The 12,614-nt window shown below is 48.7% G+C and overlaps 1 protein-coding gene across 1 annotated transcript in view; it reads left to right on the plus strand.

Moving 5' to 3' along the window:
• Nucleotides 1–1,055: 1,055 nt before the first annotated feature.
• The window catches only part of KSR1 (kinase suppressor of ras 1), a 47,077-nt gene continuing 35,518 nt past the window's right edge, over nucleotides 1,056–12,614 (plus strand). The window contains exon 1 of the mRNA XM_059487061.1: nucleotides 1,056–1,304. Coding sequence (XP_059343044.1) covers nucleotides 1,080–1,304 — 225 coding nt within the window. The 5' untranslated portion in view covers nucleotides 1,056–1,079. The remainder of the gene's footprint in view (nucleotides 1,305–12,614) is intronic.

The raw sequence follows: 12,614 nt of genomic DNA on the forward strand, positions 1-12,614 counted from the left end.
TCAGGTTTGTTTTTTTTTTTTTTTTCAGATGTCATTTAAGCTTTTAAAACCTGGTATCAATTTAGTGCAAATTAAGGAGGCTGTCTTCTTCTGTCAGTAAGGTACAACCTAACTGCCTCTCTGGATCCCTCATGTCAGATGAACAGTCCCAATTCTAATAATTGGGAGATGAGTGGTTCCTGCACTGACAGCTCAGCTCTGTGCAAGTCCATTAGACAGGCTGGATATGAAACCAAATGTAATGCAGTTACCTGGAGTATTTTTCTCACGTGTCCATTATGAAAACTGAAACCACAGCGATTCCACAAGGAATCATGAAGTTCCCTCCTACTCATAATAGGGATGAACCCACACACCTACCGCAAAGCTTATATTCACTAAAACACATCCTAATGCCCGCTCACACCTCCCCTGTTCTGGGCAGGCCGCCCCTGCTTCCTCCACGGGCGCCGAGGGGAGCGGAGCCGACCGTAGGCTCCTCGGAGCGAGCTGCGAGCCCTGACATACCTGAGGGGACGCTGAGGAGCTGAGGCGGGCGCGGAGAGGGGAGAGACGGAAGCGGGAACTGAGGGGCGAGGCGGGCACTGAGGGGTGAGGGACGCGCTGAGGGGTGAGGGATTCGCTGAGGGCTGAGGCGGGAAATGAGGGCTGAGGGACGCGCTGAGGGACGAGGGACTCGCTGAGGGCTTAGGCGGGAAATGAAAGATACGCTGAGGGGTGAGGCGGGCACTGAGGGGTGAGGCGGGAAATGAAGGGTGAGGGATACACTGAGGGGTGAGGCGGGAAAGGAAGGGTGAGGGATACGCTGAGGGGTGAGGCGGGCACTGAGGGGTGAGGGACGCGCTGAGGAGAGCGCCCCGGGGCGGTGGCGGGCGCTGAGGGCGGCGGCAGGGGCGGAGCGGGCGCGCTTGCGGAGCCCGGCAGCCGCGCATGTACCGCGCGGTGATTGCCCGGCGAGCGCAGCGGGGCGGGCCGAGCCGGGCCGGGCCGCCTCACGCCCGCCTCCCTCCCTTCTTTCCTCCCTCCCTCCGCCGCTCCCCCGCCGCCGCCTCGCCTCCCGGCCTCCCTGATGCCGAGGGATGGATAGAGCGGCTGCCCTGCGAGCCGCCGGCATGCTGGAGAGGAAGGAGCGGAGCGGCGGCGAGGCGGCGGGGCCGCGGGGCTTGCCGGCCGTGCGGACCACGCTGCAGCAGTGCGGGCTGCTGCAGGACCTCATCGACATCTCGCTGTCCAACCTGCGCGGGCTCCGCACCAAGTGTGCCGCGTCCAACGACCTCACGCAGCAGGAGATCCGCACGCTGGAGGTACGGCGCGGTCTGGCAGCCGCGGGCGCCGCAGCGGGGCCGCGCTGCCGCCTCTGCCCCGCACGGCCGGGGCTGCGGCCGGGGCCTGCCGCTGCCCGCCGCCCTGTCCCCTCGGCACCGGGGCCACGCCGCGCCCGCTCCTTCTCCCGCGGGCCGAGCGCTGTTGGCGGGGACAGCGGCGCCCCGGCCCCGCCGCGGAGCTGTCAGCGGGCTCGGCGCTCCCGGCGCGGGGCCCGCCGCCCGGGAAGCCGCGGAGCGGAGCGCGGTGCCGGCGGAGCGCGGACAGGTGCGGGGCAGCCCCTCGGGTGCTCCGGGCTGTCGGGCGGGTGCCCGGCAGCTCCGTGAGGCAGCGTGCGGCCGCCCCGCCGCGCCCCGGGGCCTGGGCCGGGCTCCCGTGTCCCTGTGGAGCGGGATGCGATGTGAGGCGCGGAGCAAAGGTGACTCCGGGCTCGCTGGCAGAAGGTGTGTCCCCACACCGCTGTCCTGGCGTGCTGGGAAAACTCCCCTTTGCCTCAGGTCCTTGGTGTTTGCTCCTGATGCTTCCTGCCCTCTGCTCCAGGCCTGTCTCTCTATCCCTGGCTCAGTTTCACTGATCTAATCTGATCCTCCCTTTCCCTCTGTTGCTGTGGCTCAAACGGCATCATGGACCGGGCTGGAGAGATGTTCTGCTGTATAGAAAGATTATATGAAATTCTTCAAACACAAAACATGCGCTGCTGTGGTGCTCTCAAAGAAGAGCTGTTTCTGTATAAAAGTCTGTATAAGTGCATAGGATGTATTTTTCCTTAGTTAATTTGACCTTTAGAAACTTAAATAACATTTCCTTTTATCTTCTTGGCAGGTAGTTTTGCTTTAAGCAAGCAATCCCCTCCTGTTCCCTTCTTTGATTTAAGTTTGATACAAATGCTAATGCTCCTCTTCTCTACCTGGTACTGGAGACAGTGGAGCTAAACAGAGCTTTAGGCTTTTTAGGAAGTAAGGATCATCACAACACTGTAACTGTAATAAACCTACATGCAGAAAAATCCATCGCATGAGAAATGAAGGTTGGGAAGAAAACCATGAAACAATAGGTGGTAGGTAGCTTTTGGCACAGTCTCCTGGAAATCTATCATTCTTCCTTTATTTTTTGTCTGACTTTTTTGTAGTTTTGGCTGATTGGTTGGTTTGTTTTGTGGGGTGTTTTGTTTTGGTTGGTTCTTTTTCCCCAAAAATTTATAGCGCTGTTCTTCCTCCTGTCACCTCCAAATAGCATCCCAAAGGCTATTCTCTGTGAAACAATATTTGTAGAGCCTTTTGGCAGCCCTACTTGAGGGCCTTTTTGATGCCCAAACAATGTCAATCAGCATCATTTTGGAAAATGATCATCACTATTTTGCTTGTGGACCTGTCTAAAAGCAAACCTTATTCACAAAGTGTAAAGGCCTTTTATGATCTTGAGGCTCTTCTTAAAGCAACGAAAGCTGTTTCTAGTGATAGTTGTTGAGTGTGTGCACACAATCCTCTTCAGCATTTATCTGTTTAAATAAATGGGTGCCACATTCACCAATGATCATAAAATTTATGTTCAGAAGAAAATCTCTTTGATTTACAGTCCAGTGTGTGATTTCTCTGGGAGTTCAACCAAGTGCTGGATCTCTGCCCACACATGGAGCTGTGGGCATGGGTACAGACTCCGTGTTCTTTGCACTGTTGGGCTGCCTGTACCAAAATACATGTCAGGCATAGCCCGAGTCTTGTGCTTGACTGTGCCAGGCTGTAATCACAGAGCCAGACTGCAGGAGCTCAGGGGCTGTGTTTGCTTCCCCAGGCCGTCATTGCTTGTGGTGCCCCTGAGGGAGGTGGGCCCAGAGCTGTCTCAGGTACCAGCTGGAGTTCCTGTGCCCTGACTCCTGTGCCAGCAGTGCCACTGAGGCAGTGTGCCTCTGCCTGTGGGGTCGTGCCAGCACAGACATGAGCTCTGGTCCTGCAGGGAGCTGAGTACTACTGGTGGGTGGACTCTGCAGGCAGCTCCTGAAGAGTCCAGAGTGCAACTGGGAGCTCAGAGTTCTCCAGGGCCTGCTGTGCTTTCCTGGTGGCCTCCGTGAGTCACCAAATGGCTCTGTGGGTCATGATTAGTGTCTGCTGATGGTGCAGTGCTGTGAGCCACATCTGTGCTATGCATCCACATCTGTACTATACATATTACTAGTCCTGAACTGGGAGCTTGTCTAGGCTGGGGCTGAATGCTCACAGGGCTTTTCTTCTGCAAAGACTTCAGAGGAAAAAGAATTGTGAAAACTTAGTTCCATTAATATAATTGGTACACTGTGTAGTGATGTGTAGTCGCCAGGTAAAGAACACCAACCTAACCAAGGGCACTTGGGCTCAAGCTTGTCTCCCTCCCCATTTACTGCAATGCTTTAATTCCTTCCTCATTCCTCTTGCATGTAAGGTGTTCTCAAAATAAAACACACAGTAGATAAGGATTTCAAACTGGACCTTGGCAGGTACAGATAAGCACTCACAGAGGCTCAGAAGAGTTCAGGGAAAACTGAGATACAGGAAGGAGAGGAAAGAAAGGGCTGTGGGAATTGCTTGCAAAGGATGTGTTGAGTGTAATGTGTTGTATGAGCTGACCCTGTTTCAGGGTAGGAAGGCCATTTCTTAGAAGGGCAGGGAGTTTCCCTGTAGTGGAAAGTAGGTTCTGTTAGTTTGGTTATTAGCAGACTGAGTTCTTTGATGCCACAAGGTCTGGTTTGGGTTTTCTTAAGCTTTATATCTTCTGCCCAATAAGTGCTTGAGTGTTTTTCTTTTTACCCAGTGCTGGTCTGTGCTTTCAGTTCTGTCCTAGCGTGTTTACTCACTTCTCAAGTTGACTACAAAACTGAAATGGAAAATAATGGTAATTTTAACCCATATGTAAGAGCAAAAAATGTCTGCCATGTAGTGAGCATCCAGTGTGTTTCCAAGCATCCTTGGAAAGAAATAGCTCTGTCAGTCTTTACCTCTGTCCTTACACTAATCCCTTGTATGACTCAAATTGGTTTTGCAAAGTTAGAAGCATATTATTTTTAGCTGTATTTCTTTGTGAAGGCAGTTTCTATCTGGATTCATTTCCCTGGCTGGGAAACTGCTGGTGGGACTAGACATCTGTGGTGAAGCACATCCAACTTCCAACTGCAGCTCAAGCCAGTCTGCTGGAGGTGAGCAGGAGAACGCAGTCGTAGGTGCTGGCAGCAGGAAAGGTTCCTGTGGTTTCTCAGCTGGAAACAGCTGCTTTGGTGAGCTGTGGGAGTCCCCAGACTGGGGGGACACCTTCCCCCAGCACCCCCCAGTTTTGACTGCAGCAAAGATGAGAGAGGAAGGCTGAACTGTGAGACCTGGAGTGGATTTAGAGTGCAGATGTATTTTCTTTCTAGCTGGGTTCTTGCCTCAGAAGAGCTGACTGCCGTGGCTCTGGCATGGCAGCTGCATCAAACTGGTTATGGTGGGAGTGTCGGGGTGAGGCAGTAGCACACATTCTGAGGTCTGCCTGCTCTTTGGGAAAACTGTCCTGGCTCTCTGGCCAGACTAGATCCATGGTAGAGACACTCCTGGCCCTGTGTGCAAAGATCAGTTTGGCCTCTTCCTCAGGAATGTCTTCTGTTTGACACCTTCAGCAAACAGAGCACCAGATGAGAAAGCCTGACTCCAGCTGGGCTGTCTCACAAAGTCAGTCTGCTCTCCACAAATCAGCCGTTCAGTGCTGAATGGTACCTGTGCATTAAATCTGTTTGAACTTGCTTTGGCATTATCTCAATTCATTTGGCAATTTGTCTGGAAAAGGCTTATCTTGCCAAGCAATCTCTGCACAGAAACAACTATTTGAAAATGGGGGGAGGCATGAGAGAAGAGGAAGAAGGATTGTAATAGTCCACACTTGCAAATTGGAAGTTGGGCATGCATAAGGGAAGGACAACTGGGTTTATAAATTGGAAGCAGTGGGAGTAGTGAATTTTTCAGGCCAAACTGCAACCTGTAGCCACATGTTTATGAGCTTTGTTCAGCTGAAAAGACTTCCTTTCCCGGCAGGTCTTATGTAAGAGAAGAAGAAAGTCTCTTACTTCATCTTACTTTTTGCATATATGCAACACATTTGTTTTTCTTAAAGTGTCTTTTGTTTTTTTAGGACTCTTTCTCCTTTTTAAAATTTGTGCACTTCTTGTACAAGATGGTCTTCAACAGAGATTCTATTTGAGTTGGAAGAAGGGAAGACCATATATTATTATCTAGTCTGCAGTCATCATCTTTCATTTGTAACAGTTATGATCAGAATTTCCACATCATAATGGAATTTAGCACATCTCTTACCACTGATTCTATATAAATGTTGACACAAAAACTCAGCAGCAGTGTTTTCACTTACCTGGAGTTCCCAGGACAAACTCTGGTGAGCAGGTTTTCATCAAGGGACTCTTCACTTTTCTGTCAGGCTCTGTGTACTCCTTGCCTTGTGTTGGATTCCATGGTGCACTGACTGGGAAACAAGAAAGGAAGTGTCAGAGTAAGGCTCTGTGCTGCCTTTGCCTTTCTAGGGCTGCCTGTGTGGTCACTGGTAACACAGCATTATTCCTGCTCACCCTCCTGCGGCCCTGGAGCTGCGGAGCAGGAGCCCAGCAGAGCCTGGCTGGGAGCTCTGTCTGTCTGTCTGTGCCTGCACACAGCCACAGGAACCCACACCCTGTGCTGCCACACTGGCCTCAGTCTCTGCACACAGCTTCTGACACAGAGCTGATCGAATCAGGGAAGTGGCCAAGCTGGGCCCCAGCTGTGTCCAGCTGAACTCCTGGTTGTGACCAAGCTTGCCCAGATCCCACCTGCACAGACCTTGGGCTGCTGCTCCATTTCCAATGCTGTGAACTGCATTTCACCCAAGGAAAGCCCCAGTCAGTGTTCCAGCTGCATGCTAGAGACAGATGTACAGCAATGAGTCAGCACTGGGTACACAAATTTATCACCTGCTTTGGTCATAAATAGGAACACTTAACAAAGAAGTCAGGTGACATACCAAATTATTTAAGGAATAGTGTCTGTTACAATATTTCCAACTAAGTGTAATCTATCAGATGCTTGAGGGATAAACCCTCACCTTTCTTTTAAGATTAATATTTCTTACCCTCATTTTCAGCTTAGAGGGATTCCTTTTTTTTTTTTTTTTTTTTTTTTTTTTTTCTCCTTAATAAAAGGAAAATGATGCTGAAAGGAAGCCTGGCTATCTCCACTGTTAGGGGGTTGGAGAACGTATTGGCTGGAATACTGCTGTGGTGAAAGGCACAGAGTGATGTATGGATGATCCTGACTCAGCCAGCTCTCAGACTTCCCTCCCTGCTCATTTCTCACTCCTGTGGAGCAATCCCACACAGTTGACACTACCAGCAGCACAGAGTTGCCACAGCAGGCAAGTATAGGGAGGAGAAGCTCCCTGAATCTGGAAACACACCTGCTCCAAAAGAAACGGGGACTTCTTCCAGCACATGACTTGTGAGCAGTTGTGCGTGGAAGTGTCGTGGGCATTCCTGCTTTGATGGGAATCTGCACCTAGTCAGACTAGCACATGATTAGGAAACAGTTTGGCATTCTGGCTTAGCACCAGTCCTCATTGGCATAGCCCCTGGAATCTAGGACAGGATCAGTCCCCAGTTAAACTAGATAAACTCTGCCTTGCTTGTGGGAGGACAGCTGGGAAGCACCAAAGTTTACAGGTGGTCAGAGAGGCCTTTTGCCTTAAGCCAGAGCTGCACAGAGCTCCTGTGGCACCTACAGATCCCAAAGGCGTGTCCCAGCCAGCCCTGCTCCCACTGCACACCTCCAAGGACATGAGGTAACCACTGCTGCAGCTGTGGTGTTCACTTGCACCTGTGCTAGGTGACAGTCACCTGTTCTGTGCTCGGCTCCCTGCCCTCTTTGGAAACCTGCTTTTTGCATCACCTGTTTAAAATGAACCCTGGAGCATTCCTGAGGTGGAATCTCAAGCCTTTGCTTAGGCCCTGCTCTTGGGTTTGAGGGAATCACAGCCCAGGCTGATCATAGGTGTCTGGTGTTTATCCTGCTCTAAGTGCAGCACAGAGGGCTGGAGGCAGATGGAAGATCCAAATCTCATTGGACTTACACACCTGAGCTCAAGACTGGTCAAAATCTGTCTTTAAAGGTAAAGTCAGTACAGTTATCATTTGTGTATATATTCTAAAGTGAGCAGAGGCCAGGTCTCTCGTTCCTCTTATGCCTAGTGAGAACATCCAGCTGGTTCTGTGTGTATCTTGGGCAAGCAGGGAAGGGTCACAGGACACTTAAGCACAGAGTCAGGAATCACGCTTTGGTCGGGGTATGGAGTGCCCCTGATAGGATGATTAGTAGTTATCCCACATGGAAGAGCTCTAATAGCAGAGCCTGTGAGCTCTCTTTAGAGCAGTAATTAACGTGGCACTGAGGAATGCTGCTGGGATGCAGCAGATCCAGGCTCTGATCTGGTCTGATCTGATGCTGCCAGAACAGGTCATTGACCCCAGTGTTCAGCATGCAGCCAGGAGCCTCAGGGTTGAGGCCTTGGAAATCTTCAGAAGCTTTTTGCAATGAGTTTAGTACCTTCCTGTCCAGTTCTGCTCCCCTTACATGCTTCTAAAACGTAGGTTTGTTGATTTATCAAAGAACTTTCACTTCTGTTTGAAGCAACCTAAATTTGGAAAGGAAGTCTTGAGCTCCTTGTTGTTGTGTATGGGTTATTGTTGAGGCCTGCAGGTTCCAGTGTGAGGTTTTAGTTATTAACTGAAGAGAAGAAATAATTAGTAGGTTTTACAGATTGAGAACTGCTCATTGATTTTTGGCCATCAGCAGTAAAAGACACTGCTAGGGGAGGTGATGGGTTTGTCAATAGGTGCACTCATGGGGAGATGTGTGTCCATGCCCCTTATGCTGCCTACGTGCTCTTGGAGAACCTGGTTCCTACCAATTTTCTAGCAACATTTTTCTTCTTCCAGAGCAGTTTTTCCCTTTTATTTCTAGAGTAAGCTAGAGGATTAAATCCTGCTTTGAAATACAGTTACATAGTTCTTCTGAAATAAGCTGAAGTGGGGAGATTTTGTTTTTTATAGCTTCCTGACTTTTTTAGATGTCTCCTTAAAAACTCTTCTTTATCTGCCAAGCAAAAGACTTCAGGCCTTTTGTCTTTATGAGCAAAACTGAAACTTTCCACAGTTCTCTTAATGCAAAATGCTTCAGGTTCTTCATCTTTGCTAGGCAGGGCTCTGTGATGTCCTGCTGCCCATGCCTCCTGCCTGCAGTGGCTGTGTCCTGCCTGTCCCCACTCTGCAGTGTGTGCTCAGCTCTGCCTCAGCACAAGGTTTTGTCCTCTGGCCCTGGTGCTGTGACAGCTTCTCTGAGGCCCCACAGACATGGCCTGACTCAGCAATTTTCACACCTCTGCCTTGATCTTTCCTGCAGCTGTAAAACCAAGGTGCAGAGGGGAAGGGGAAACACGTGAGGAAATGCATGGTCTGATCCCTGCCTCTCCCTTTCACTCCTCATGGATCCTCCACATGAATAGGCTGGCTCAGCCCTTTCAGTCTTCCTGTACTCCTGACACGCGGAGCCTGCTGTGAGCTCGCTGCCACTGCAGGCATGGCCCCTTCATACTGCAAAGAATAAAGTCTCCTCATTCTGGCTGTGTTTTACAGGGTGGGTTAGCAGCATGGTCTGTCAGCTTCCCTCACAGAGCCTCAGTGGTGTGGGAACAGCATCAGTGAGCTCTGCAAGTCTCTGCATTGCTAGAATTCTTTAAGAGTTCTTCTAAGTGCTGAGCCTTCAGCCTCTTCATGCAAGTAGCTGTGGCTCTGAGATTTATCTAACCTCAAACTCTGGGAGAGAGAATGGGGAGGAAGCTGGAGAGCCACCCTGATGCACGGGGGATTTGAAATTTATCAGTAAGAAACACTCATTTATTTGGGAAAAATAATTTTGGGAGCTTTTCCTCCAAGATGACTGACTGACTGCAAACAGACACTAGCTTCTGGGAGGTCAGGGTGGGTACCATGGCACAGCTTTGCTTTGATCTCAGGTAGCTGCACCAGGATCACATTTAATTACTTTGAAAGCCTGTCTCTGAGCAGTAGATTCTCTTCCCCCAACTGGGATGGACTTCATTATACAGAGGACAAAAGTCTGCGTTTTCTTCAGTAAATTCTTATTTTCATGCAAAACTTTGAACTGGGTGATAGCACATTTGAACTTTGAGACTACTTTAGATTTATACTTGAGCTCTGATGTGAGTTTTATGTTCATATTTCTTCTTAGATTTGAGGTATGAAATAAAGCTCTTTTATTCCTCAGAAGTTGAAAGACATGGAAAACCTTCTGTAAGCTGTGGTGCTTTATCTCAAAGCACATATAATTTCCAGCAAGGTAGCTGTTACATTCCTGCAATGTATTGTCCAACTATTATTTAATCAATAAGACATATATTTCACAGCACAGCAGATACACAGCTGTAAAGCCAACAGCCTTGCAAAGCTTATAGTATTGGCTACCAAGTACTGTCCTCCAAAGATTTTCTCATGTTCCAATGAGCTTCTGCTTGCCATCTGCCCTTCACACAGTCGTCATATCATGTCTGTTCTTTGAAAGACAATTTAATTAGATCTTCTTTCAGTAGGTTTTAATCAAGTGTTATGGGGTTGCTGGTGAATTATTTACAGCCGTATCACTTGATGGAACACTTGGTCTGCTGAAGGTATCATGTAAGTGACATCTGTAGCAAAGAGTAGAGCTGGCTTTGACCGAGAACCCCACTTATGTTCCTTGGGGTTGTCCAGTTGACATCAGATGAATGTCAGGTTATGTGAGCCCACTTTCCTTTACAGGAGTAGCAATTGAATGTGACTGCACTGAAAACAAAGGAGTTGAAGCAGTTTAAAACTAGGGTAAGAGCTGAATTTAGCTCTAGTCTCTGCTGGCTCAGTTCTTTTATAAGTGCCTTTCAAGGCTGAATACCTTAAACAGCATGGCCTTGACCCCACTTGAAGCTCCAGCTATTTAAACACGAGTACTGTTGTACTGTCTTCAGACTTGGTCTGATGTTAAAGTGTGTTTTGAATGAGCAAGGGACTAAAAAACAACATTCACGTAGCAAAGGATAACCAACTGAGAAAGGGGATATTTTTAGAATTCAGAAGGATTCTTTCTGTGCCTTATTTCACCTGACTCTTAGTAGAAATTCTACAGTTACAAGATAACCTTTCATTTTTCATCTTGTTGAATGCATGTTTCAGCAACATTGCTCTTTTGCCAGTTCAGCTCCCATTCTGCATGAGACAGCCCCAGCATGAGGCTGCCATCCACCCAAGTACACCTGGAAGTTTACAGCAATAACTGTTCAGCTCTCTCTTGGCATCCAGAACTGACACTTAATTGTTCTTGTCCCTTTTGAGCCATGTGTGTGGCAAGAAATGCCACATACCATATGGTGGTCTCATCCTTAGCATGCAAGTACTGTTGCCCACGGCCTAAATAATATTCAGTGTTTGTATGAAGATGTAATTTGCTCACATCTATCTCTGAAATCTCTGCCACTGAAATGATTACAGGAATGCTTTGAAGTCCAACTACTCTTAAGCTCCTTCTCTGAATTTTTAAGTGCTTGGACCTTTTCCTGGGGCTGATAGTGCACTACTAGTACAGCTGGCAATCAAGAACTGTATGTAGGAAAGCGACCCCTACCATTGCCCAATCCATGCATTCTTTCAGTGGGTAAGTGCAGCTGTTTGGCTTTAGGGAATGATGTACAGGGAGGTCCTGGAAACCCCCAAGAGACCAATAGAGAATTTAGCAGGTCATCGTAGCTCGTTGGAGATCATTGCGTGTCATGAGCCTTTTGTGAAGAACAAGACTAATTTACAATTTAATTGTGTTGAAATCCTGGATGTGTCAGCATGCTTCACAGGCTCCTCAGAAGGGACAATAGGGTGAGAAGTTGTGTACTCTGTAGTTCCCTCTGCAGTAAGAGAGACACTGCCTACACTCAACCCATGCTTTGATCCTTCCTCGTTCGCTAGGATGACCAAAGACGAGGAGGGAGTTTTTAATGTTGGCCAGTGAAAGCTGAGTAGTTACAGTCGCACTGAGGAACTGAAAGCAGTCGGCCTATTCGTGAGAGGCTTTCCTAACTTCTCTTGGCAAGTAGCAAGGGCAGACGCATTTCAGAGAAAGTGCTTCTAGTCCTGATTTTATTTAGTGTTTGGGCCAGGACAATGTGGAAGTTGGGATAAGAGGGGAATTAACTGCACCTTTATTGCCCTGTAATTCTCATATTGCTGCTGCAGATGGCCTGACTGGGAGACAAAGGGAGCCTTAGCATTGCTTATCTGGGTTGGATATCTGGAGCACACACCTGACAGGTTACCTTCGAGTCTCAAGGTTCACGTTCAGGTGACACTGTACAGTAGTTGGCTTTATAGTGGTTCCTCTCCTTTCAGCTGCTGTGGAACCCACAGGTGTTTTCCTCTCTGTGTCTGCCATTGCTGTTTGTTGGTTCCATATGGATCCTCCCTGGTCCCAAGCCTTGTGCAGCTGCTGGCAGAGCCTTTGCAGCAGAAGGTGCTGCTCGTGTCAGTGAGAGCCTTCCCCTCCCCCAGGCTGGGATATTCCTTGTGCAACGTGATCTAACCCAGAGTGGTTGGGAACTGATGGTCCAGAGTTCATTTCCAGTTATTATTGTAGTAGGGAGTCAGGCTGGATCGAGGTACTCATTTCCAGCACAGACCATATACCCTTTGAAAGCATAAACAACCTCTAGGTCAGTTTTACTTAGCTTCATACACAAGGGTTTCAGCTAAACAGGAAGAGCAAGCAGGAGCTAAGGCACTGCAAGAAGCTGGTTCAGCGCTCATCCATACTGGACTAAGTAAGGTCCCTTTTTAAGTAGAAAAAGATATACATGGAGGATTAAGCTCTAAAGCAGCAGTGGGAGCTCCCTGTTTTTGTCTTTTGAGCTGGTCATCTTAACTGCAATGCCTTTTTTCTCATTATCCAGGATCCTACAGAAGCCCTGTGTAGACAGGATCTAGGATAGCTTTGAAGGCAGGCATGTTCAGAAGTTATTGCCACGGTCTCTTAGAGAGACTGGAGATTAAAGGGGCTGAACTAGGTGAATCATTACCCTCAGAGTATGAAATTGTAGTGTTGGGGATCCATGCCTGGTGTTTGTGCAGACCCAGCAGCAGCAATCCGTGTGTAACTACAGCCAGGATGGGAGCACCAAGTTAGTAGCAGTAAAGCCTCCCTCAACTGTACTTTGCTGCA

Source organism: Ammospiza nelsoni, chromosome 21, assembly GCF_027579445.1.
Source record: "Ammospiza nelsoni isolate bAmmNel1 chromosome 21, bAmmNel1.pri, whole genome shotgun sequence".
Classification (NCBI taxonomy): Eukaryota; Metazoa; Chordata; class Aves; order Passeriformes; family Passerellidae; genus Ammospiza; species Ammospiza nelsoni.